This window comes from Sebastes fasciatus, chromosome 8, assembly GCF_043250625.1.
Source record: "Sebastes fasciatus isolate fSebFas1 chromosome 8, fSebFas1.pri, whole genome shotgun sequence".
Taxonomy (NCBI): domain Eukaryota; kingdom Metazoa; phylum Chordata; class Actinopteri; order Perciformes; family Sebastidae; genus Sebastes; species Sebastes fasciatus.
In genome coordinates, this window is record NC_133802.1 from 141,610 (window position 1) to 167,195 (window position 25,586).

The 25,586-nt window shown below is 43.5% G+C and overlaps 1 protein-coding gene and 1 long non-coding RNA gene across 3 annotated transcripts in view; both read right to left on the bottom strand.

Moving 5' to 3' along the window:
- The window catches only part of nr1h5 (nuclear receptor subfamily 1, group H, member 5), a 48,606-nt gene extending 25,283 nt beyond the window's left edge, over positions 1-23,323 (bottom strand). The window contains exons 1-2 of one of the 2 annotated variants that reach the window (XM_074642775.1): positions 23,175-23,323; positions 13,546-13,681 (exon numbers count right to left, since the gene is read on the bottom strand). In XM_074642775.1, the coding sequence (XP_074498876.1) occupies positions 13,546-13,642 (97 nt within the window). In that variant the 5' untranslated portion in view covers positions 13,643-13,681; positions 23,175-23,323. Of the gene's footprint in view, positions 1-13,545; positions 13,686-23,174 lie in introns of both variants that reach the window. The other variant, XM_074642774.1, reaches the window with a different exon arrangement.
- LOC141772114 (uncharacterized) lies at positions 1,981-3,854 on the bottom strand. The gene is made up of 3 exons (XR_012594856.1): positions 3,627-3,854; positions 3,134-3,522; positions 1,981-2,777 (listed from the first exon to the last, which is right to left on the bottom strand). It is a non-coding gene; the product is annotated as an uncharacterized LOC141772114 (long non-coding RNA).
- Positions 23,324-25,586: the final 2,263 nt, after the last annotated feature.

The following is a 25,586-nucleotide window of genomic DNA, read 5'->3' on the forward strand; positions in this document are numbered from 1 at the left end:
GCATTACTACTCAGATCTATAGCAACTCTAGGTGGAACATTGTCTAAATCCCCAATACAATCCTCTTTATCAGCAATACCACTATTTAAATCGCCACATGAATAAATAGCATCCGTGTCAAGAGAATAAACTTAAGTAGGTAACTGAAAAATGTATTACAATCTCTTCCTCTTGTAGATCCTTCTGGGGACAATCAACAGGAGAAAATCACAAAACTATAATGCAGATCTGGATGTTCAAACTGTAGGGTGGAGTCAGGTAAAATGGGCCAGATAATTTTTGAGCATCATAGCTCTTTAAAATTTTACAGCCAGTCCCAATAACTGATCTTGCATTGTTGCTACAACACTATTTCACATGTACCAATAGTTTTAATGGGTCTGAGGATGCTAATATTGGCAGGGCATAGTATTACATGAAGTATGTCAGAGAAACTGTATGGTAAATGAGCCTGAAATGTCACTCAGAACTAATAAGGATGATAAAGCAACTAGAAGCGCACTCGGAGAGAGCAGACCTCCGCCAAGGCAGGTTTCATGTACAGTATGTCGCTGTCCCCCTGTGGTGGCCTGTGATGTTGATGCACAGGCTGAGCGGAGTTATTCAAAAAAATTCCTGAAGTCAGATCATGATCCGGATCGCCACCAAAATCTAATGGATCTAATTTCATTTAAATCCATCACAGACTTTTGGAGTTATCGTCCAAACGGACAAACCAACCAACAAACAAACCAACCAACCAACAAACCAACAAACCAACAAACCAATTCAATTCAATTCAATTTATTTTTAAAAAGCGTCAAATCATAACAGAAGTTATCTCGAGACGCTTTAGCAGGTCTTAGACCGTACACCATAGTTTAGAGACCCAACAAGAGAGATCCCAACAAGTGCGCTGTGGCCAGGAAAAACTCCCTGTTTAGCGGGAAGAAACCTGGAGTAGAACCAGGCTCTGGGTGGGCGGCAATCTGCCGTGACCGGTTGGGGGGGGGGGAACCAACAAACCAACAAATCAACCAACGAACCAACAAACCAACAAACAAACAAACCAACCAACCAACCAACCAACCAACAAACCAACCAACCAACAAACCAACAAACCAACAAACCAACAAACCAACCAACCAACCAACCAACCAACCAACCAACAAACAGACAAACCAACCAACTGACAAACCGACAAACAAACCAATCAACCAACAAACAAACAAACGCACAAAAACAAACAAACAAACCAATGCCTGTGAGAACATAACGAATGTCAAATACATCTAACTATGACCTGCCCATACTAGCCATACTCTCTCCACTTTTAGCGATATTTTAACAATGAAATGAAGAGATAGTAGCTATTACACTAATACAAATGGGTGTTAGTGTTAAAAAAAATTATAAAAAATAGCAGCATGTTAAGTTCCGAGATGTTCAGTTTGGTCGGTCTCATCCAAAAGCCACAATATTTTTGAAGCTAACTAAAAATGGAAAAAAAGGAGATCGCTTCTCACAGGTGTCACTTTTACAGCTCGCAAAAAAAGATCTGTTTAAAGAAACATCAGTGAATGCCTCATGACCTTTTTCAAATGTCAGTTTAATGTAAATGGAAATCATGTGAACTCTCACTAGAAATAAATTAAAAAAAAATCCTTTCTTGCTTTTTTTCTGGCAGACTCTCAGATCTTTCAAAAGAGACTAAATGACACACAATAAAAGGTATGAATTGTAAAGCAGTGCTGCCTTTTTCAATCCCCGCAGCCTCCCTTTATGGCAACAGGTGAATGGCTTACTGATGGCCTGAAGAGTTGGCGTCGCCTTTTGGAAAAGGAGTCATTTAAAATAAGAATAAACCTCACAGACACACCTGCTCTCACATGTCGCTGATATGTCTAGAAAATGGTGCAAATGCAAAAACACAAAACTAAATATTATTTAAAAAATGTTTTATTCATTTACCCAAAGTTTTTCAGTACATCTGTGTTGGCCGAGGAATGCCTAGGCTCTTTCAAATAAAAAAAATTTAAATTTAAAAAAAACTTTTTCATTTTAGGTACTGGCAAATTTCAGCTGAACCATGCAATCAGAACTCCAACTCCTCCTGAGCCCCTTGGAGCTCTTATATGTCTATTTCTGTTATTTCCAAACCAAGAATAGCCACCAGATAAGTGCGTTTCATTCAGTGAAATAATATCTGGGTTAATTTCATCCATTTATGTTTCAGTGAACTAAAGACAAACAAGAAGAATCACTTGTGCTTACGGGTTGGGCTGCAGCTTTCCCATGCAGCACGGCCATCTTTTCCCTAGCTACTGGGCCTGGGCCTCTGGCTCGCAATCGCTGCACTGCGACCGGTGTCGAAAAACTGTTCACAAGCACAACCCACCTCCAAAAGCTCTTTTAATTTTCCAGCTAAATCTTCGTCATATGGTAACCCCATAATGACAAACGACACATCAGAATCAAACTTTTTAGGGGTGCTTGAGTTGCTTGATTGAAGGTTTTCTTCCAGCTGATCCCAGCGTGCTTTTAGTCCACCGATATCTAAATCAATATTTTCTTGTATTTCTTTAAAGGTCACCTATTATGCAAAATGCACTTTTTCATGTCTTTTAAACATCAATATCTGTCCCCAGTGTGTCTACAGGTCACCATAGTATCATAAAAGACCATCCTCTCTCTTTTTCTCCTGCTCCGTTTGTCCGGAAATGGGTGTAGAAAATCACTTCGCTTTTTTTCCTTCTCTTCTGACGTCATTAGAGAAATGCAAGCCATGTAAGGGTTTCCTGGTCGAACCAGAGAGAACCTTCAGTAGCTGACCCCGCCCCACCCACTGTCTCTCCTCCTCAACCGAACTTGAGCAAAGTAGCTCCTACTGTTAGTCTGCAAGAACCAGCAGAACAGGCTTCATGTACTCCCATCATCTAAATATAACATGTTCTTTCACAAGGCTTTATGTAATTACACTGTTTAAACAGGTGATATTTATATATTATATATATTTGATGTCATGCATGTAGAAGAGTACAGGTAGTAAATAGTGACTTGTAAGCAACACAACACATTTCTGTTTCACAGTCAAACTTTATTTGAGTAGACAGATGACAATATTAATTATACACAGCATTTGTAATCATCCCACCTGTTAGTTAGTTATGTTGACATGGTACAGGAGAAAGTCTTTCAGCTCTGGTAAACTACGGTAAGCTAAGCTCCAGTGGTCTGTAGTCATGATAACACAGAGACAGCTCCTACTGTAAATAATATACCATTACTCTGATCTTCCATACATTTAGCAGGTGTCTTTTACCAGAAATAATGAACTGACTACTGTTTCACATCTTCTATTTTCCACCCTGATGGTCGCTGTGGTTACACACCGTCTCATAGCGGTAGCATGTAGCTAACCCGTTAGCATGTAGCTACATGCTAACGGGTTAGCTCTGTATTTCCCATCTGCTCACAGCTATCTGCTCTCAGCTGTCTGCTCTCCTCTGGGATGATTCTGTCGGTCATTTCTCACAGATGGATCTGTAAAGACAAACGTAAAACAGAGTGTATGTTTACGGTTTACAGAGTTGATGCATAAGGTAAACACTGAGCTAACTAACAGAGATATAAATAGTATTATTTACCTGAGAGAAACCGTCAGGAAAACCTGGAATCTGGACCGCAGATGTTGTTCATTTGTCGCCGATTTCTGATCAGATTCCTCCGGTAACGTGCGCTGGGTGAAGTTTCTGGTTTATAAACTTTAAAGTGGTTTATAAGCTCTATTCTAGCTGCTTCTCCCTCTCCTTACAGTCAAAACTACAGGTTGCTCTCTCTCTCTATCCGTGACGTTGTGTTGTTGAGGACGTTTGATTGACAGAAACGCTGACCAATCAGGATCTCTCAGACAGAGGCTAAATGCAGGCTGAGTGAGAGAGACACTATGAGAAGAATAAAGGGGTTTTTGAACATTGCAGCATGTAAACATGTTCTAGTGCAACATTAAAATACATCTATTAACCTGGAAATGAGCATAATATGAGACCTTTAACACACTTCTAAGGGTCTCCTTTCAGAATCTTTTCCAGCGAACCATACATCCCATCCACCTTGCTGTTAAGTTGTTTTTCGTTATCCATCTTCATCTGAATCACTTTCATCTCCTTCAGAAGCACGCTTGTTTCTTTATCCTCGTCTTTGTCCTGCGCTTGATTGCGCGTTTGAATTGTTTTCTCAGCCATTGAGACCCTTTTTTGAGAATTTGTCTTCACCAAATTCTCAGCACTGATTTACTCCCATTATGTGCCTTTTTTCCGCACAATGAGAGGCTCAGTAAATCACAAAAGTTTGACAGAGTCACACCACTACCTGCGCTCCCTCCAGGTGTACACCTGTAGACGTAGACCACTTCAGTCTGGCTTTTGTAATTTTGTGTTCAGATTTGTGATCAGATTCCGTTTTCTTTGACAAACTTCAAGCAAAAGAGTGTGAAACTTTGGAAAAGGCTGCAAGCAAGTGTATTTAAGCATTTAGATCTGACATTTTAAGACCACATGAAAAAGGCACTTGATTATTTTTAGAAAACTGTCAACTAATTGGAAAACAACCACCTGGTTAGTGCCTCCTCACTGATGCTGCCTTTCTGCCCATTACATCAAATGAAACTGCCTTTGTTTCCGTAACTGACATCCCATTGGTTTAGGATAAGGCTGGTGATATTCTATATTTTTCCTATTGTCAATAAACCTCATGGAAAGACTATCAACCAACAATGAACTGATCTGTGTCGCTACACCCTGATATATCTTATTCCTCTGTTCTGTAGAGCTCCATTGTTTTCAAAAATTAGAAACACATCACTGTTGCACTGGGTGTTCTCTATTGTATCGAGACTATCTCTCCAGCTTACATATTCCATATGTATGGGGAATGACCTCACTTAGGTCAGGTGATGTGGATACTTATTTAAGACACACCGGCACTGCCGGCCACGCCCAGATGCGAGTCTATAAAGCGCATGCGCAGGCGTGAGATCATTGCCATTTTGATCTCCACTTTGGTGCAGAACGTGTGATACAGAAAGAGGAAAAAGCTCAACCCCAGGGTTATAGGCAGAGGGCTCGGCGGCAAGGAAAGAAAGGGGGGCGTGGCCGAGGTCAGAGACCCTCTAGGGGTCCGCCACTGGCCCCTCTCGGCACGAGATGCGGCATGGGCAGCTCTGGACGCAAGTCCCTGAGTTTTTCTACCATGACCCAGGGATACAGTTTGCAATTTCTGTGCAGTCCTCCTCTGGCAAATTCAGCTCCTCGGGCTACATTGGTGGACCCGAAGCACAGGGAACTGCTGCGGGCGGAGGTGACATCACTCCTGTCAAGGAGAGGTGGAACAGGGCGACTGGCAAGCAGGGTTTTACTCTCATTATTTCCTTGTCCCCAAACGGGACGGGGGACTCCGACCAATCTTGGTCCTCAGGGGGCTCAGCAAGTATCTCCGTCCCCTGAGATGCAAGATTCTGACAGTTCCGAGGGTGAGACAGGCAGTCAGCCAAGGCGACGGGTTCGCTACAATCGACCTCGAAGACGCCTAATTTCAGACACCAAAAGAAGGGAGATCTGGGAAAATCACTGGCGCTTCCTGAGGTTCGAGTTCAAGGGCAGGACCTACGAGTTCGAGTCCTCCCCTTCGGTATCTCTTCTGCCCCTCGGAATTTCACAAGGTGCATGGATGCTGTCCTAGCATCTCTTCGGCGTCTGGGCCTCAAGGTGTTGAATTACCTGATGTGTCCATGCTCCTGGAGCATCCAGGGTTTAGGCCTACGCCTCAACACAAACAAAAGCAGGTCGGAGCCCGCCCAGGGGAAACATTTGGCCTGTCTTTCCCAGTTCTGGTTAAGACCAAAGGTCAGCTGGAGACTGTGTCTCTGCCTCATGGGCCTGATGGCAGCTGCTGTTCAGGTGGTACCCTTGGCATTTCTGCACATGCGGCCTGTGCAAAGGTGTCTCCTGAGCTTGGGGTTGTGCCCTCAGAGGTCCCTGTCAACCGAGGTGTCGGTCACCCGGAGGCTTCGTGTGGCCCTTCATTGGTGGGAGCACACAGGCAACATTGCAGAGGGAAGCATGTTGGATCCAGTGGTTCTTCGCCAACTGGTAACAGGAGATGCCTCTTTGGGGGGTTGGGGTGCAGTTCACAAATGCTGGGGTGTCAGCGGTCACTGGACAGCTGAGAGCAGTTCACCTCGCACTCACGCACTTTATGCCACGTTTCCGTGGGCATCATGTGCTGGTAAGAACCGACAGCACCGTAGCTGCAGCCTATGTCAACGGGCAGGGGGGGGGCCTGGGTTCCCCCCTCCTGTGTGGGTTGGCACACAAGCTTTGGACACGGGTGCACCCCCAGGTTCTGTCTCTGAGAGCGGTGCATGTGCCAGGCTCTACAAACACAGCAGCAGACCAGCTGTCCAGAGGAAGTCTGGACCCGGGGGAGTGGAGGCTACAACCCGTTGTATCGGAGATCTGTCGCCGGTTTGGTCCAGTGGACGCAGATCTGTTTGCCTCCAGGGAGACGACACTTTGCCCTCTGTTTTTCTCCCTGGGGAGGGACAACCCCCCTCTTGGGACGGACGCTCTGGCGCATCCATGGCCTCAGGGCCAACTGTATGCCTTCCCCCCATTCAGCCTTCTCCCGCCTCTTCTTCGGAGAGTGCAGGCGGAGAACAGGAGAGTGATTCTGGTGGCCCCCAATTGGCCCCACATGGCAGGGTTTTAAGTCGGCATTCCACCTCTCCTGCACGGAGTGCCATGGGAGCTTCCAGTCAGGAGAGACCTGCTGTCTCAGGCAGGGGCTCAAGCTCTGGGCCGGGCCCCTGAGAGGACAGGGTTCCTTGCTATGGGGTTGCCAGAGCGGGTAGTCACAACCCTCCAAGGGGCTCGGATGCCCTCAACTAGGGCAGCCTACTCCTATCGGTGGGGTGGTGTTCCTGTCATGGTGCGAGGCACACCAGGTGGACCCCTTGGCCTGTACGGCTCAAGACATCCTGCAATTCTTGCAAGAACAGTTGAATGCGGGGAAGTCCTCCACCACCCTCAGAGGTACTATTAAGGCTGCTCGAGGTTGGGGAACTCAGACTCCCTGAGAGCGGCTGTGTTCTGATCCTGCAGTTCCTCAAAGGGGCTCATAGGCTTACAGCTCGTAGAAGAGGGCCGGCTGCGCCCCTCTAGGATTTGGACTGCGTCCTGGGGGCATTGCAGCGCCCCCCTTTTGAGCCTATTGCATCTGCAGAGCTGGAATGGCTGTCAATTAAAACAGCCTTCCTTCTGGCAGTGACCTCTGCGAGGAGAATAGGGGAGCTGCAGGCTCTTTCTATTCATCAAAACTGCTGCAGGTTTCTGCCGGATGGTGCGGAGGTGATCCTTCGCCCTAATCCAGCTTTCCTCCTTAAAATACTCTCGGAAATGCACATGAGCCAGTCAGTTGAGCTTCGTCATTTTTACTCCCCTCAAGAGAGGGAGGGAGCCGACCGACAACAGCCGACACTATGCCCGGTTAGGACCTTGGCGATGTACATAAAACAAACGCAGGTGTTTAGACAAACGGACAAGTTGTTTGTTTGTTTCAAACCGGAGTGCTTGGGTAGGCCACTTTCGAAGTCAAGGTTGTCACGTTGGGTTGTTGAGACAATCCAACAGGCTTACAGGGAGACGGATGGGCCGTTGACACCAGGGGTGCGTGCGCACTCGACACGAAGTGTAGCGACCTCATGGGCACTGTGGCGGGGTGCCTCTCTAGACGAGATTTGCACGGCAGCCACATGGTCAGCGCCTTCTACCTTCACCAGATTCTACCGCTTAAATGTTGCAGCCGGCACCTCCTCTGGCGAGTTGGTGCTGGGTGCAACCCGAATGTGACTTGATCCTACCTGCCCATAGGGCTGGGCCTCTTTATCAGGTCCCCCTGTTGGGGGGATAAGTGTCTCCCCTCAGTCAGCTTAGCGTCTTGCGGGCTGCCCTGAGCGGCTTTCCTCCCAGTAGAGGCCTTAGCATCTGGCAGAGCCTGTTAACTGGTTGGAGTGTAATGGTGTACATTTGTAAATAGTTCGTCTGTTGAGATGTACTTAATTATTGGTCTGCACCGTCTCCTCACGGTGTGTCTTACAGAGTTCCCCATACATATGGAATATGTAAGCTGGAGAGATAGTCTCGATACGATAGAGAACGTTTGGTTACGGTGTAACCTTTGTTATCTGAGTGAGAGACTCCAGTATGAGGCCGCTAGGAGACCCGTTACGATCAAAACTAGCAATGATCCCATGCCAGCGCATGCGCTTTATAGACTCGCGTCTGGGCGTTGTCGGCAGTGCCGGTGTGTCTTAAATAAGTATCCACGTCACCTGACCTAAGTGAGGTCATTCCCCATACATATGGAATATGTAAGCTGGAGAGATAGTCTCTCACTCAGAGAAAAAAGGTTACACCGTAACCAAACAATATCTTCCTGCATTATGTTGAACATGGGCACTGTAGTATATTTTGAGTCAGTCCTACATGCACTATCCTGCTGCCTGAAATACTCATAGAGCACCAAATGTGTTTTAAGCCACTGCTGAAAATAGTCCCCTACAAATGCCCTGTTTCCTACTGTTAGAGTAATGTTTTCTAAAAACTACAGTGACCAGCTATTTTAGAAAATGACTGTGATTTTTAAAAATATGAAACTATATATTTGTGACAGGGATTTACAGGTTTACGTGTTCTGTAGGAGCCAATGGGCTTGGGGCTGAGTGCCACATACAGGGTAGGGAAGTCACAAACTATTTAGAGATGGACGAAAACATTGCTGGTTTTGGTGTTTTCATTGGATTTGCTGACAATAAGATAAATATAAACTAATACCAAATGTATCCTTTAAGAATGAGTGTGTTTACATGCACACTAGTGTCCTGGTTTGGAGTTGTATCCTTTTGATCTTATTTGGGATGTGATGTTTACATGGAGCATGAGAAATCTGGTTATTCATTTCCCTGTATACAGTACATGGCATCCAGCAGGTATCCTTCCCAAAAATGTAATCTTGTCAATATCATACAACATAAAAAGTTAAAATAAAGTAAAAATATGTCACACACACACACACACACACACACACACACACACATTTGAGCAACAGAAAAAAGACAATGGCGAGAACAAGTGCAATAGCAAGAGCAGAAATGTGAATGAACATTTCAAGCAACACTATGACGCTGTTACAAAGTCAAAGAGCGTCATAGGAATGTGGTCTTACGTGACTCGTGTCATTTCACTGCTTCTATGGTTCTTGGGGGATATAATAAAAAGCAGAAATGTGGCCTTGTGAACTTGCTGAAACAGGATGCAGCTGAGAGCTCCGAGTACCATTTAGGATTTTTTGATCCCCTTTTCTGGATGCTTTGTTCAGTCTGTAATGGTCATTCAGTGTTGTGATGGACTAAAACGTCTTTGAGTGTGGATCGGCAGCTTGTGTTTTGCAAGTCCTGTCTCCTTTGAGAAAACATGTGTGACCACTGGCAGCCTCTGAAAGAACAGCTGGACCAATACGACTGGGACTGCTGTGGGATCTGTTATGAGCTGATTAAACGGAGAGCCCACCCAACTGTCAGGAGTCTCAGGACTGTGGGAGATGGAAATTTAAAGGGTAAAACATGTTGCATGAAGATGAGGGCTAATGTCAATCTGATTATGTGGAAAATGCATGTTCTTTTAAATTGTAGTTAAAGTGCGCCTTTAAGCTTTGACAGGAAAACCAACCAACGATCCTTGTAGCTCTGTAGCGTTGTTAAAGGAGTAATTAAAGCAGCAGTAGGCCAGATTGGAGCAAATATGTTTAAAAAAGTTATTTTTATAAAACGGTTACTATATCCTGAAAGTAGTGCATGAGACAGGTCATCTGAAATAATCATGTTCCTTTGTGTCCTCGATGCTCCTAAGGGCATCTGCAAGATTTCAAAGACTGGAGGAAAACAAGCAGTAAGAGCCGAGTTGGAGCCTTGCCGTCTCTGAGAAGCTGTCAATCACTCGCAAACGCTGATCAAACGGTCAAACTAGGCAGCGCTGATCAAATATGAATCAATATTCTGTTACTGTAATGTCTACTTATCGCATAAAATGTATTCAGAAAGATCTTGTTGTGTACTGTTTAGCTGTAAAATGAGAAAATTTGTGACCCGTAAAATATTTTCAGAAACAACTTGTAGTGTACTGCAGGTGGGCGGTGCTTGGTATTTCCTCAACTGATCTCAACATGGCTGCCGGGTCACAAACTTTCTCAACAAGATGATTCTGAAAACATTTTTTGCGAGAAATAGTCATTACAGTAACAGAATATTAATCATATTTAATCAGTGCTGTGTAGTTTGACCGTTTGATCGGAGTTTGTGAGTGATTGAAAGCTGCTCAGAGATGGCAAGGTTCCAGCTCGGCTCTAATTGGTTGTTCTCCTCCAGTCTGTGAAATCTTGCAGATGCCGTTAGGAGCACCGGAGGACACTGGAGGACACAGTGGAACATGATTTTTTTCTGATTATCTGTCTCATGTACTAGTGTCAGTGTCAGTATAGTGACTGTTTTATAAAAATATTTTTTAATCATGTTTGCTCAAATCTCACCTACTGCTGCTTTAAAGGGCTGAAAAATGTCTCTCCGTCATTTTGTGAAGGTGTTCAGTGAGACTTTCTCCCTCCTCCTTAAAGACACAGCCAACCCGACCCTCTCTGATCTATCCAAGTCCAAAGGAAAGGGGTAAGGGCTGGTACTCTCAATACTTTGCCACTGTTACTATTCATTAGTCTTTTAACCTTGACTAATTGAAGATTGTTGACTGACAAAGTGTCATCAAATTGACAAATTTTGGACCCCAGAATTCGTTTGGATGTTTTGGTGACAAATGACATTAGATGTAGAAAACTGGTGTATTTCGTTGATCGACACCTTGCTCTGATTGAGTAAATGTCAGAATCATCACTTTAAGGGCCACTTATTAACCCCTCCTCACTTCCTTTTGTCCTCTTTCATTCTCTCTCCAGATGTTTCCTGTCTTCACCAGACTGTGGCGGCGATGGTTTGGGGGGGTCCTTGCTTTCGCTGCATGTGACAGAGCTGTGGTTCAAACTGTTTGTAAACCATTTGAACACTGTCTAAACACTCCTCAGCTTCCCTTCAGTCCCACGCACACTAGGGAGCCAAACAACACCAGCAAACTACCCCCCATAGCGCCCCCTCCACCCCCCTCGTCCCCCCAGCTCTAAGGGGCAGGAGGCGAGACAACAGGGTGAATTTGTATGATACACGTCAGTATAAATAGATCCTACGATGCACACTCAGTCTCCCTGCGTGCTGTGAATGCAGCGAGCCGGCTGAACCACCTCAAGAACGTGTTTTTTCATGTCAGCGAGTTCTCAAAGGCGGTAAATAAACGGTTGCCATTCATTCATCAACTGTGAGAGTGAATGAGATATGTTTGCATTGCACACAGAGTGCACATTGTCGTTGAGTAACAATGTAATGTATAAATGACCCGCTTACTTAAAGGTACAGTGTGTAGGATTTAGTGGCATCTTGCTCTGTGGTTGCAGATTGCAAACAACTGAATATTCCTCCGCTCACTCCTCCCTTTCCAAGTGTGTCGCAGAACCTTTACGGTGGCCTTCAGGTAACGTAGAAACATGAAAGGCCCTCTCTTTGCTCTCTGGAGCCAGAGTTTGGTTTGTCCATTCTGGGCCACCATAGAAACATAGTGGTACAACACGGCAGGCTCCATGAAGAGGACCCGCTTCCTATGTCGATATGAAAGGCTCATTCTAAGCTAACAAGAACACAATTCTTAGTTTCAGGTGATTATACACAAATGAAAACATGGTTATGAATATTATATTCCGTTTCTGCTAATAGATCATCCAAAATCATACACACCGGACCTTTAAAGGAAGCCTACGTAACCTTAGTTAAACAAGTGACAAACATAGGATAATGTTAAATGTACAGTATAAATTGAAAATGATGAATAATAGTGGATATAAACATGAGTAGATTTGAGTGATTCAGTCAGGACTGAGGTCACATCAGTTTAATGGGCCTGTCCACTAAACGTCCCTTTCATAGTGTCACTTCAGAGGGTCAGTTCACCTAAATTACAAAACAAAACATACTTTCTCTCTTAAAGCAGCAGTGGGTAGAAATGGAGCAAATATGATTTTTAAAAAGTTATTTTTATCAAACGGTCACTATATCCTGACAGTAGTGCATGAGACGGGTAAAAAAATCATGTGCCTCTGTGTCCTCCGGTGCTCCTAACGGCATCTGCATCTGGAAAACAACCAATCAGAGCCGAGCTGGAGCCTTGCCGTCTCTGAGCAGCTGTCAATCACTCACCTACTCTGATCAAACAGTCAAACTAGGCAGTGCTGATCAAATATGAATCAATATTCTGTTACTGTAATGTCTATTTCCCGCATAAAATGTTCTCAGAATCATCTTGTGGTGTACTTTTAGCTGTAAAATGAGAACGTTTGTGACCCGGCAGCCATGTTGAGATCAGTTGAGGAAATACCAAGCACCGCCCACCAGCCAGAGCACGCTCTCTCTCTCTGAAATGACCTGTGATTGGCTTGTGAAATCTCCTGTCACGGGCTAGATTTTCTAAAGCCTGAAAACAGAGCCATGAGGAGGAGCAGAAGTCTAGTTTTCTCTCAGAACACTTGAATTACAATATGCTGAAAGGTTATTATGGAATTTTTGCCCAATGCTGCCAAAAACAGTTTGCCTACTGCACGTTTAACACTGATAGTATCTAACAATGCAGATAGTTTGGGTTTTATTTGCCAAGTTGATGAAAACTGTGAACACATTTTCATGGGAACTCCATTCTACTGAAGAAACAGGCCAACTGTGTGTCCTGTGGACAACCCAGAGTTAGAGGACATTGATTCTAGAAAGAGACGGTTGCTTATGAATTTTCTAGATGTCATTATCTGATGGCACCACAAAGAAAATGTCTTTGTTATATATTTATTTATTCCATTCATTGTATTGAAATGGAGTCTAAAATCTTAGAAATTAATATCTAAAAAGACGTGGAGAAATTCAACCAAAACTATCTGCATTAAGTGAGAAAATATGTTAGTAATTTGTGTGAACCAACCTTTTACAACATTAGAAAACAAAGTATAGCAGCTGTACCTGCCATTGGACATCACATGACATCACACGGTATCATTTGAATGAATTTACTATTGACTGATAACACTGGAAGTACTTAGCAAATAAAATAGGCATGAACACTCATGTCTGAATATTGCGTATTTGCTGTACTTCCTGGTTTAAATATATTGGTATCCCATTCCAACAGTCTAATTAAGGCATAAATTCTTATAGCAGTCCATCTTCAGTGTTTTATCTATTATTGTAAAAATGTATATGTCACATAACTTGTTTTAGAGAAGCAAAGAAAAAACAGAAGGAGAGAAAGTAAAAGGCAGAAGAAAAGAAAGACAAAAGAGACAGAAGCAGAGCCAGACGTGTCCCAGTGGACTCACCGTAATACTGGAGCTGCTCTGTGGAGCAGTAACCATCCGAGGAGGATAGAAACCCCCCTGCCGAAAAGCTCATCTCCAACTCAGTCCACTCTCTCATCTGGACAGATGATCCTCTCTCCAGCTAGTAATACGGGATCTATCTTCACACACACACACACACACACACACACACACACACACACACACACACACACACACACACACACACACACATGCAAAGACATAAACACACACACACACACACACACACACACACACACACACACACACAGACAATTACTCAGAGGATTCACAGATATGAAGGATCTGTGCGGAGACATTCCTCAATCCCCAGGATGCGTCCAGTTCTCTTAGCTGTCCAGGCTGATATCCCAGCCTATATTTAAAAAAGCAGAGAGGACGAGTGCAGCTGAGAGTCTTGGTCTGTGGTGGATGATGTGATGGAGGAGGTCTTAACTGTCCCCTGGGGGTAGACGAAAGGGAAAGCGGGGACACCCAGAAAGGACAGGGATGGGACTGTGGTCCAAACAGCTGGACCTGGCCAGGACCTCACAGATTAGAGGATGGCAGGGATGGATGGATGGAGGGAGGGAAAGATGAGACTTTGTCCCTCATGGGCAGAGTGAGGGACACTCAACACTCATTGTGTGTGTGTGTGTGTGTGTGTGTGTGTGTGTGTGTGTGTGTGTGTGCGTGTGTGTGTGTGTGTGTGTGTGTGTGTGTGTGTGTGTGTTGTGTGTGTGTGTGTGTGCGTGTCTGCGTGTGTGTGTGTGTGTGTGTGTGTGTGTGTTGAGGTTTGGCCTGAATAGATGTATCCCAGCGTGCAACATCTGGGCTGGGAAAAAGGAACATTTTCTCAATTTAATCTCATGAATCGAATAAAATAATTTCCACCATTAAATCAATTGTTAAAAGTTTTTCATTGACTAAATGTTCCTTGTGACGCTTGCTATACTTACATGATTGTGTGTATGTGTGTGTGTGTGTGTCTGTGTCCATGTTTGTCTTCCAAGCCTTTGGGAGTGTGTTTACTCTGCTTTTGTTTACCGCTGTTCTGTTTGTGCTGCAGTTAATATTGGACAGCAGTTAGATTTCAAGGGGCTCGGAGACCTCCGCCTCCCCCACAGATAGTTAACCAGGCCGGGGCAGAGCCAAAGGAGTCGAGTCCTGAACTGCCCAGAGGAGACAGAGCAGTGACCTCAACAATGGCCTGTAAATCTCTGACTAGGGCCATTTGACATGCAGCATGCTTACTGAGGATTAACGGCAGCCTCCCACCCGCATGTCATCCCTTTCACTGGCTCATTAAGGGAACCAGGACCGACCGCTGGATAGCAGAGTGTTGCTCACTGAAGCTGTAGCCTTCACTGGAGTGATCACTATCGATCTCAGTGACAAATGACACAGGAATTTGGCTGCTAGCTGCGCTGTGACTTTCTTTTGAAGATAGTGTCCAAAGGGTAAACTGGTACACATGTGATCACAGTGCATGATGACAACACAGCTTCGAGATAAATGTACTTTAGGGAAAAGCACAAACTAAAAGATAGCAAAAACCTACAATAACAGTCCAAATGTCCGAAACAGACTGGATGATTTTAACACTACAAGCCTACCTTTACATGGTGAACAAATAAGATGAATAACTATTAGGGCTGTCAAAAATAACGCCATAATAAAACAATTAAAGCAAATACGTTTTAACACCACCAATACCAACCAGGTCATACTAGCTTGTCGGGAAGGGCGCTACATTTTGGCGGGGAAAAACTGGATTGTCCATTTTCAAAGGCGTCCCTTGACCTCTGACCTCCAGATCAGTGAATGTAAATGGGTTCTATGGGTACCCACGAGTCTCCCCTTTACAGACATGCCCACTTTATGATAATCACATGCAGTTTGGGGCAAGTCATAGTCAAGTCAGCACACTGACACACTGACAGCTGTTGTTGCCTGTTGGGCTGCAGTTTGCCATGTTCTGATTTGTACCTGTGAGGGTTTCTGGACAATATCTGTCATTGATTTGTGTTGTTAATTAATTTCCAATAATAAACATATACATACATTTGCATAAAGCAGCATATTTGTCCACTGATTGTGGATAAGAGTATTAAATACTAGACAAATCTCGCTTAAAGGTACATTTTGAACAGATAAAAAATGTGCAATCAATTTGCGATTAATCATGATTAACTATGAACAATTATGCAATTAATGACGATTAAATATTTCAATTGATTGACAGCCCTAATAACTATATTGATAAGATTACTTTTAAGGTACTTTTCCAGTAATTTTGCTACTGATATTTCTGTCTGATCTATATACTGTATGCTTTGAGCTGAACGCTTATATCAGCAAACATGCTAACAATGACAATGCTAACATGCTTTTGTTTAGCAGGTATGTTTACCATGTTCTCCATCATAGTTAGCGGGTTAGCATGCTAACATTTTCTAATTAGCACTAAACACGAAGTACAGGTGAGGCTGATGGGAATTTGATGAGCTTTGCAGGTATTTGGTCATAAACCAAAGTATTGGGCAAATTAAAAATCGGACCTGATGATGGCACTAGAGGAAAAGTCAGTGAACCACCAAAGTTATTGCAATTGATCCAAATTTCATGGCAATCCATCCAATAGTTGTTGAGATATTTCACTCAAAACCACAAATGTCAGCCTCATCATGGGGCTAGAAGAAAAGTCAGGGGATCACCAAAGTCAGTAGTATTCATCCACTGGGAACCTTGAAAGTTTCTACCAAATATCATGCCAATCCATCACACAGATGTTGAGATATTTCACAGGAGAAGTGAAAACTTTGACCTGCTGCTGGCACTAGAGGAAAGGTCGGGGGATCACAAAAGTCACTAGGGTTGGTCCTTTGAGCACCGTGGATATCTGTGAATAGTTGTTGAGATATTTCAGTAAAAGCCAAATCCGTCAACTTCATGTTAGTGCGTAATGGAAACATTATTTTCTAGTTATTACTACAAATAATCTGGTGATAATAATCAACTGGAGAGGAAAGCCCAGGACAGAAGACTCTGGCGGACTGTGGTCAACGACCTATGCTCCAAAAAGGAGCGATAGGATTTGAATGAAAAAACTACAAATAAGCTAGAGAGATACATGAATCCATTGCTAGAGAAGAGGCATTCTGTTGTTATTTCTCAGTTAACAGGATGAGGCCAAACAAGCCATCAGCAGTTCCTCCAACTGTCTGTGACCTCTGAGGAATGGAAGAAGAGTAGAGAGCAGGCAGCAGCGCTGAGAGAGACGCTAAATGATGGGAACAGTATCTGAGAGCGTGCAAATGTTGTCGTGGATCTTCTGGAGGTGTCACACTGTTGGACACATTGTTGGACACAAGCCTGACGATATGAGGGCTCGCCCCATGGGAGATGAGGGTCACGAAAGAAGAGGGAGAGGAGGGGGGAGGAGGGAAAAACTTCCACGTTCAAGTTTGGTTAGTTCAATTGGACTCAGAATTAGTTTGTTTTCTGTGCGCCAACTAACTGCACCAAAATATGATTGCACAAAAAAGGAATGATGAGATGAACGCCAGAGAAACAGAGCAAAGTCTAGCATTTCCACATAACACCAGCTTAAATAAACCAAAGAGAAAAAAGGATACCAAGTCAACTTTTCCTCAAACAAACTGATGGCATGTGCAAACCACCTGAACTCATTAGTCCTGAATCACTCACACCACAAGCTTTGAGATAAATTCAGCACATCATAAATCCCGTTTAGGACGTCTTAATCATGCGGCCAAGTCCTCTTTTTATCAGAGAGCTGCTGGCTAGTAGCTGCAGCTCGATAATGGCCTGGACTGTTTACTGATCCTCGCAGGAAACTGACGCTTACATTAAAGTGGCCTCGTTGTTGGTGAGTAAAGTCCATAGCTGATGTAACACATCTGTTAATGCTGAAGTCTGAGAGGTGGGTGAGATCTTCCAACCATTTACACCATTGTTCGGCTTGCCTGCCACTGATTTCTTCATCCCATCCTTGCTTTTCTTTGCACAGGTCCCTCAAAAGAAGCTTGGCAGGAAGTACAAGTGGCGCCAGGAAGCCAAGAGGGTCGTAGATGGCGTTTACAACAGAAAGGATACCTCTTCTAGTCAGTGGCTTGTCCTGCAGCTTGATACTGTATGCAAATGTATCATTTTCTGTGCACCACTGTACACCAAGGGCTCGTTCAGTGGGTAAGACATCATGTGTGAGATCAAGGTTTTTCAGCTCACTGGCTCGGTGCTCTGTGGGTATGGATGACAATACCTTTCTGCTATTGCTTACCCATTTTGTGAGGTTAAAACCTCCCTCAGCACACAAGTCTCGAAGGTTCTTTGCCAAGGCAACTGCTTTTTCTTCCGTAGGCGAAGATTTTAGACAGTCGTCTACGTAGAAATTTCTCAGAACTGTTTCAACAGCTTCTGGATCTGCAGTGTCTCTTCTATCCTCTGCTGTTCTCCGTAATGCATAAGAAGCAACACTAGGAGATGAAGTCGCTCCAAAAAGGTGCACTGCCATCCGATACTCTTTCATCGGTGCATCTAGGTTGCCATCCGGCCACCACAGAAATCGCAGTAGGTTGGCATCTGCTTCTGGAACTCTCACCTGGTAGAACATTGATTCAATGTCTGCCATCATCGCCACTGAATCTTCACGAAACCTCAGTAAAGCACCAATGAGCGTATTGGTGAGGTCAGGTCCCTGCATTAGCTGACCATTCAGCGACACATCCTGAAATGAAGCTGTGCAGTCAAAGACCACACGAATTTTCTTTTTCTTCGGGTGGTACACCCCGTGGTGTGGGACGTACCAGACCCTGTTGTCATCGCAGTTAAGCTGTTCTTGAGGAACTTCAACAGCGTAGCCTTTATCAAGTATGCTCTCCATGAAGCCTTTGTAGTCTTCAAGAAACACATCATTCTTTTGCAGTTTTCTCCTGAGACTAGCAGCTCGCTGTTCTGCCACACAACGGTTGTTTGGCAACTTAGCTTCTTCGTTCCTTAATGGAAGCCCTATGCAATAATGTCCATCCACAAACTTTGTTGTCTTTTCCACTGACAACATAAACTGTTTGTCTTCCTGAGACATCTCTTCCTTGTCATCATAATGACGCTATGGAAAGTCTGTGTTGTACTGTTGGACCAGTAGCTGTTCTATTTCCACCACTGAGATTCGGTTGACACTGTAATGAGCTGTCTTATCCTTGGAAATTATATTCTCGTTCTTTATAGGTCCACTCACCATCCAGCCCAAGACAGTCTTCACGGCGTAGGGCCCGTCATCTTGACTATTGATTATGTGCCAAGGCTCCATTGCCTTTGGGTTGTTGGCTCCTATGAGAAGGCCCACATCAGCGTCAATGTGTGGTAAGGTTACTTCGCTCAGATATGGCCACTTTTGTAGTTGTTCTTGACTGGGGATGTTTTCTTTTTGAACAGGGATGTTGCTGTGTGTGAAGACCTTTGGTAACTGAATGTACTTTGTGTCCTCTAGGTCGCACACTTCCAGGTCAGAAAGCATGTAACTGGTAATCAGCTTCTGTCCACCAGATTCATCTTGGCCCATTGTGCTCAATAAGATCTGAGTCGGTTTTCCTTTCACGTTCAGTTTCTTTCGGAGCTCCTCCGTACAGAACGTGGCGGTACTTCCAGGGTCCATGAAAGCATATGTCTCTATGGACCGTCCACTCTTACGGGATCTCACTTTCACTGGAACAATCGATAACATACATTCAGTCTCTCCGGCCCCAGTGTAGCCAACTATTTCCTGCGTAACTGGCTTCTGAGCTCCTGAGACCTCTTCCTTTAGCGTGCAGACATCATGTGTTGGAACAGATGTATTTTTATATGTTTCTCTCTCTAAATGAAGAAGGTCTGGATGTCTCTGTGAGCACTGTTTGCAAACCATTCTCCTCTTGCAGGTCCTACTGAGATGGCCTTGTGTTAAACATCCAAAGCATAGTCCCTTTAACTTTAGAAATTCAACACGCTCACTGTGTGCCAGCTCTTTAATCTTGAAGCAAGACTCCAACGTGTGATTCTTTTGACAGAAAAGACATGGTGTTTCAAAGGCATTAGCTGCTTTTACCGTGCTAGCCTGCTTCACTGTTGCATCTGGTCTTTTCCTCTCCACTGACACGTAGGTTGCGAAGCTGCTTCCTCTCATTCCACTTTTGAAAGGTTTCTCTTTTTCTTTGGCTTTGCCGGCTGTTGATGTGCGGCTGTCTTGGAGTTCTCCAAAGATTGGATCCACAGCCACATTTGCTTGACGATCAATAAAGATAACAAGGTCAGCAAATCGTGCTCTGTGTCCTCTCCTTTCCTTAATTTCAAATGCTGAATTGCGCCATCTTTCCCTCATTTTGTATGGTAATTTGGATACCACTATTCTCATGTTCGTAGGGTTATCCATTTCCTCCATGAACTCCACATCTTCCATAGTGTTCCGACAGCCAGTCAAAAAGACAGCATAAGTGTTCAATGCTTTTGCATCTTCAGACTTGATTTGCGGCCACTTTAATGCTTTGTCAATGTAAGCACTGGCTATCATTAGCTCATCTCCATAATGTTTTTTAAGCAGTCTTTTCGCTTCCATGAATCCTCTTTGCGGTGGCATGTGCTCACAGCTACGCACAAGTTCTTGTGGTTCTCCTGCAGTGTACTGTTGGAGATAGTACAACTTATCCTGATCACTATCAGTTCTCTGTTCAATGGCTTGTTCGAAAGCTCTGATAAATGATCTGTAGGTAAGTGGATCGCCCTTGAACACTGAAATGTCTTTAACTGGCAGCTGAGCCTGTTTCTGTTGAGTAACCATCATCTCTGTAATCATATTTTGCTTCTGCATTACTTGAAGAATGCCATCACTGCTTCTTTCACGCTGTTGTCTGTCAGTGTTGTCTGTGGGTCTTGACCTCACAACCTGTGGCTGTGTATATTGCAACGATCTGGATGACATCTTACCTCCAGATACAGGTAAGTTAGCGAGCGGATGTTGTCTCCGTTCCTCTTCTTTCACTCGAGCTCCACCTGCCACATATGAGCGGACATAGCTGTTCATGCCATCTTCTGATCTCTCATAGTCTTTCAACACCTTTACTTGAGCTCTTTTCTCAGCAATAGCAGCCTTTAAAGTCAGTCTTTCCAGCTTGGCTTTAATACGTGCTTCTTCCAATTCAAGCTCCTGTTTCTCTTGTAAAGCTGCAGCACGTTCAACTAAGCCTGCTAGCTCTGCTTCTTCATTTACACAAACTGATGATCTCACAGACATGACAGATGAGCGTCCAACATTTGAGCTCTTTCTTTGTGCTGGTTTGTTAAAGCCAACTTGTGATGCACTATCTTCAGGACATACATCATCATCTTCATCATTACTACTGCCAGTCTCATCATCATCAGATGCTCTATTTACTTTCTTTATTTTGCTTTCACTTAAAGCATCCATCCATTTTTCAGTTTCTTCTTCAAACTGTCTGATAACCAACATCTTAGGTACAACCCAGTTGCTCACATCTGCATCTTTTTCTTCTTCAGGCAGAAGATCTTCTATTTGCATACTGAGCTTTTTAAACTCCACAATGAGAGGGTTGAAATCATTATGCATTAACTTTTGCACTTTTTGCAAATTGTCAGCATCACTCATCAAACAGTCAACTTCTTTTCTTTTACCAGTTATCCGAGCTAATACTCCTCTCCTGGTTCCAATCAGCCGATGCAGTTTATCCTCCAGTGCTCTTTCAGTTAACTTGCTCTTTCTTTTAGATTCCACTTCCACAGCATCAATTACTTCCTTATCTTCAGCCATCATATCAGCAAAGCAATGCGTAAATTGCGTGCAAATGAGTAAAAAGTATTTCCACTTTTCTCATCAGACAGGTGCATCACAACTTCTCAAAAACGCAGAAACTTCTATGGCTTTTCCTTAAGGCAAGCTGTTGAATTTGCACGCGGAGAAATCCACTGCGTAGCTAATTAACAGGTTGTATCAATTAGCATCATCAATCTTCATTAACTTCAGAGCAGCTGTCGGTCTTTCTTTTCTTTCATCTTGTCCGACGTTTTTATTCAGTCAAAAACATACCGCGACATTGCTTTGAGCTCTTCTTCCAAGAGGTGCGTCGGACTTTCATTCAGAATTCCACGTTGTAGCATCCACGCTCGTGGTCCGTCTTGCTAGCGTTAGCTAGTTTCTTCTGAGCAGTTTTTTCTACTATGTGACACTATGTAATACTTAACTTTTTTCAGTGAACTTTTTTAAACTGGATTACATCTACTGTCATTCGCGTCAGACTGAAGTTACTGTGCCTACAGCTCGTTTGTGGCTTATTTTTGGGATTCAGAAGGAATGCCACTACAGCTGATGTCTGAGCATGTGTGAGTGAGTGAGTGTGGTTGGGGGGTATTTGGCTATCATGAGAAGGAATGTAAATTGTCAAATGGTAGTTGTGTGTACTTAAAGGATTTGTTTGGAACCATTTCCTCTGATCTGTAGAGGTTATTGTGAGATTCAAGTTTAACCCTAACCCTAAGTTTTCTATGGTTATTAGGGCTGTCAATCTATTCAAATAATTAATCGCGATTAATCACACATTTTTTATCTGTTCAAAGTTAACCTTAAAGGGAGATTTGTCAAGTATTTAATACTCTTATCAACATGGGAGTGGACAAATATGCTACTTTATGTAAATGTATGTATATATTTATTATTGTAAATCAATTATCAACAAAAAACAATGACAGATATTGTCCAGAAACCCTCACAGGTACTGCATTTAGCATAAAACAATATGCTCCAATCATAACATGGCAAACTGCAGCCCAACAGGCAACAACAGCTGTCAGTGTGTCAGTGTGCTGACTTGACTATGACTTGCCCCAAACTGCATGTGATTATCATAAAGTGGGCATGTCTGTAAAGGGGAGACTCGTGGGTACCCATAGAACCCATTTACATTCACATATCTGGAGGTCAGAGGTCAAGGGATCCCTTTGAAAATGGCCATGACAGTTTTTCATCACCAACATTTAGAGTAAGTTTGGAGCGTTATTTAACCTCCTTCACGACAAACTAGTTTGACATGGTTTGTATTGATGGATTCCTTATTTCCTAGTTTCATATGATGTCAGTACCTTTACTGTAGCTTTAAAACTGAGCCCACTACAACCTAAAGATTGCATTAACGCATTAAAGAATTTAGTGACCATAAACAAATTTGCGTTAACACAATATTATCGCGTTAACTTTGACAGTCCTAATTGGTTATGTATGCTGGATGCAATCAAATACACTGAATTCCTTATAAAAAACAGTATCATATCCTACTGGACCTTAATGCAGCATGTACAAACTGGCCATCATAAGTAACACCTGTAACCTTAATCAGCTGAATTGCACTGAAGCTCTGTCCCTGCTGAAATTGCATTGAAATGGCAATGAAGTGTTGAAGACAGTGGAAAAATGATTAACCCCTATAGATAAGACAGATTCAGAATGCAGGACAGTAACGTGCCGATCTTCAGGTCAGAGATCACTTAACAACATTGTACTGGCTTATGAATTATTCTGTTTATGTTGCAGTTGTGTTTGTTAGGAGCAGAAGTGGTGGACTCACCGCTGATGGTGGGAGCCTTCCTGCTGCGCCGAGCGTCCAGACGTCCTCTCCCTTTGTCCAAATATCTAAGTTTTTGTAACGTTGACTCCAGCCCAGCCTCCATTCTCGCACACACACACACACACACACACACACACACACACACACACACACACACACACACACACACACACACACACACACACACAGAGTAAACAGACAGCTGCTCTTGATGTGTGTTTTAGCTGGACGTGCGGGAACCTGACCAAAGACCTTCTTTTCCTGTAAATGTCCTCTTGCAGGACAAAAGTCTGTCAGTGAGGAGAATAAATTATTCACAGACATTTTATGGGGAATAATTGGGAAAACATGAAAAATGAAGCCAGGGAACAATAGCATCTTAAGATAATGTGTCTCCATGTACTGTATGTCAACACAGAAATTGAAAATATCCTAAATTTACCATAACATTTCCCAGCATGGGGCCTTTTGGTTGCACTAGGGATTTGAACTGGCAACCTCTGAGCCACAAGGGACCCTGTCCCTGCCCTGCTTGTAGGAACTGGAATCATCTCATTAAGACATTCCCAGTATAGAGTGTTTATAAACAGCCTCTTGTTCATCCCCTGTGATGGATGGATGCTCCCTATCACTGGCTCTTCCTGCTAACTCCCCGACCCGCTTAACAATCTCTCTGCCACTGTTTCACAACCCTCAACCCCCAAATACACACACACACACACACACTCACTGAACCCATGATAGTTTCTGTACTGACCTTGCTTCCTTGGTGGGTGGGCCCTTACTGTTTTGAGTGTGTGTGATTGCATTATGTTTAATAGTGCTGGAACGTGTGCGTGGGGGTTATAAGGGAGGAGGGTGCAACTGAGAGGCCAGTGTGAATCTGCTAATGATGAAAAACAACTTGGCTGTCAAGGCCTCCCAGGAGCAGGTCAAACACAGTCACCAGGGTTTGAGGTCAGCAAAGGCAAAGGGTCAAAGGTCACCATCAAGGCCAAGAGCAGGCCTTGACCTCTGCTGGACTGAAAAAAAAGTGGGAGGTGAAGAGAGTAAACTGTAGGGGAGGAAGAGCTCCCTGAGAGTTTTTCCTCTCAAGAGGAGCTATATATATATATATATAATATATATAATATATATATATATTATATAATATATATAATATATATATATAATATATTATATATATATATACAGACGTAGGCAAAGTTGTTGGTACCCTTCCGTTAAAGAGAGAAAAACCCACAATGGTCACTGAAATAACTTGAAACTGACAAAAGTAATAATAAATAAAAATTTACTGAAAATGAACTAATGAAAATCAGACATTGTTTTTGAATTGTGGTTCAACAGAATCATTTTAAAAAACAAACTAATGAAACTGACCTAGACAAAAAATGATGGTACCTCTAGAAAAGATGTAAAATGTTAAACTAAGGTGTGTCCTGTAAATAGCATCACAGGTATCTTCAAACTTGTAATCAGTCAGTCTGCCTATTTAAAGGGTGAAAAGTAGTCACTGTGCTGTTTGGTATCATGGTGTGTACCACACTGAACATGGACCACAGAAAGCTAAGGAGAGAGTTGTCTCAGGAGATCAGAAAGAACATTATAGACCTTCATGTTAAAGGTAAAGGCTATAAGACCATCTCCAAGCAGCCTGATGTTCCTGTGACTACAGCTGCACATATTATTCAGAAGTTTAAGGTCCATGGGACTGTAGCCAACCTCCCTGGACGTGGCCGCAAGAGGAAAATTGATGACATATTGAAGAGACGGATAATACGAATGGTAACCAAAGAGCCCAGAACAACTTCCAAAGAGATTAGAGGTGAACTCCAAGGTCAAGGTACATCAGTGTCAGATCGCACCATCCGTCACTGTTTGAGCCAAAGTGGACTTAATGGAAGACAACCGAGGAGGACACCAAATCATAAAAAAGCGAGACCGGAATTTTCCAAAATGCATATTGACAAGCCACAAAGCTTCTGGGAGAATGTCCTTTGGACAGATGAGACAAAACTGGAGCTTTTTGGCAAGTCACATCAGCTCTATGTTCACAGACGCAAAAATGAAGCATCCAAAGAAAAGAACACTGTACCTAATGTGAAACATGGAGGAGGCTCGGTTATGTTATGGGGCTGCTTTGTTGCATCTGGCACAGGGTGTCTTGAATCTGTGCAGGGTGCAATGAAATCTCAAGACTATCAAGGCATTCTGGAGCGAAATGTGCTGCCCAGTGTCAGAAAGCTTGGTCTCAGTTGCAGGTCATGGGTCCTCAAACAGGATAATGACCCAAAACACAGCTAAAAACACCCAAGAATGGCTAAGAACAAAACATTGGACTATTCTGAAGTGGCCTTCTATGAGCCCTGATCTAAATCCTATTGAACATCTGTGGAAGGAGCTGAAACA